The sequence below is a fragment of the Kryptolebias marmoratus genome, linkage group LG1, assembly GCF_001649575.2.
Source record: "Kryptolebias marmoratus isolate JLee-2015 linkage group LG1, ASM164957v2, whole genome shotgun sequence".
Classification (NCBI taxonomy): domain Eukaryota; kingdom Metazoa; phylum Chordata; class Actinopteri; order Cyprinodontiformes; family Rivulidae; genus Kryptolebias; species Kryptolebias marmoratus.
In genome coordinates, this window is record NC_051430.1 from 3103049 (window position 1) to 3104958 (window position 1910).

Here is a 1910-nt window from a genome sequence, read left to right on the forward strand (position 1 = left end):
CTTGTCTACAGTTTCTATTACTGTCATGTTATTTTTCCCTGTTTTAATTTAAAGGTCTTGTACATTTTTGGATCTAAACAAATGCAGGTTTGAATGGTGAATGTGTGAATGAATGTGAGTGTGTATAAGCAGATGTTTGTACTGTTAAGTTGAATGTAAATGTATGTTCTAAAAGAGAAAATTTAATAAAATATATTAAAAAAAAAAAATTACATTATTCTCTAAGATCATGATTAATAGAATAAGATCTCTGTTTTTCTTTATATTTGGTGTGACTTAAATTAATTTAAAGACCTAGCATTCACAAAATGAATTCATTTTGCATTTCATTCCAAACTTTTAGACTAAGATCATCTTATTTTAAAAAATGACCGTGTTGAAGCCATTTTGGTCAAACCTAAAATAAAAGGCTCAGGTGATAATGCAAGATGTCGTGCTCAGAGTGCTACTACTGCCTTAAACTTAAGCTCAATATCAGTTAAACTGACTGAGGTATAGTCATATTAATGTTTAATGTTAAGTAGCTGTTGCGGCCATCTTAAACTGTACTGATTCCTGTGGTTAAGTTAATTAATTGTAGATCCAATGTTTACTTTTTACCAGTGAGATTAAAATCTATCCATTGCTTCATGACATGTTTTTCCAACAGACAAACAGGTTTGACTCCAACAAGTAATGGTAAATTTGTCATGAACTGAGGAGCACTGGGAGTATGGATTAGACAACCACACCAAACTTTAGCTTAATATTTGTAAAATTGTTTTGCTCTTTTCTTCATTTAACTTCATTACTCTGAAATACTTTTGCAGATAAACTTCTTACAACCAAATTTAAAAAATTAAAATTCAATTCTTGGTTTTATGGCAACAACACAGAAAAGTTACCATGGGGGTGATTACTTTTGCTACCCGTTGTATGCACAAAAAATTTTCTAAAGAAATTTAACAGAAGCCAGTGTTGAGTACAGCTGTAAGGCTATTAATGCCAGGTTTAAACATTTCAACGTGGTTAAACGTTACAGCCACAAAGCTTAAGATTCAGTCAAAATTTTAAAAAGTAAATAGCTGTAATTACTTACATTACTTTTATAAAATAGCTAAAATAGTTGTTATTATTACATATGAAATGGAGTAACTAATTACATTTTCAAAGTAACATTTCCAACACTTCAGATGTGTCACACAAAGTCTGACTTTTAAGGTATTTTATTTGTCACTAAAGCTGGACATATCGGACAGGATAAGCAATTTATAATGGCAACAACTGTCTGACCTGAAATAGCCATGAAAACATATTCATAAAGTTCAGAATTTTTATGTTTGTTTGGGGATGAGGTGTTTATTCTATTCCTTTATTTTCATGTATATTGGGCAGCACTCACTAACCTGTCTTACTCCAGCAGTCTCTAGCTGCTGAGGTAAGGAGTGTTTGCGTCGGTCAGAAAGAGGCACCTCTGCCACGTCATCGCTGACCATGCAGCTCTCAACAAACAGCTCGTCATTCTCACCAACTGATTCCAGGCGACTGCTCCCCCCTGAGAAAGGACAGAACAAATTAAATGCTTTACAGAGACACAGCAATGACACATTTGATCATTTTCCTAAATAATTGAATCATAACCAATTCAACACTGAATCTAAATACAGAATTGAACACACAGGTCAACAATCACGATTGGCAAATATTGCATTGTTTATGATATACTGCGAAAAAAAGAATCCTTATGATAATAGCTCTAAATTATATAGACTCCTGATCAAAATCTTAAGACCAGTCAAAAAATTGCAAGAATTTGCATTTTGCACTATTGGATCTTAAGAAGGTTCTAAGTAGAGCTTCACAATGTTAAAGGAAAAAATCAGTGCAAGAGACAAGAACTTTTGAGCGGGGAATTTTCTGCAAACTGCATT

General features: G+C 32.8%; 1 protein-coding gene across 3 annotated transcripts in view; it reads right to left on the reverse strand.

Moving 5' to 3' along the window:
- The window catches only part of pdzd2 (PDZ domain containing 2), a 64184-nt gene that overhangs the window by 24580 nt on the left and 37694 nt on the right, over positions 1-1910 (reverse strand). For all 3 annotated transcript variants that reach the window (XM_037977277.1, XM_037977272.1, XM_037977270.1), the window contains one exon: positions 1386-1534. In XM_037977277.1, the coding sequence (XP_037833205.1) occupies positions 1386-1534 (149 nt within the window). The remainder of the gene's footprint in view (positions 1-1385; positions 1535-1910) is intronic.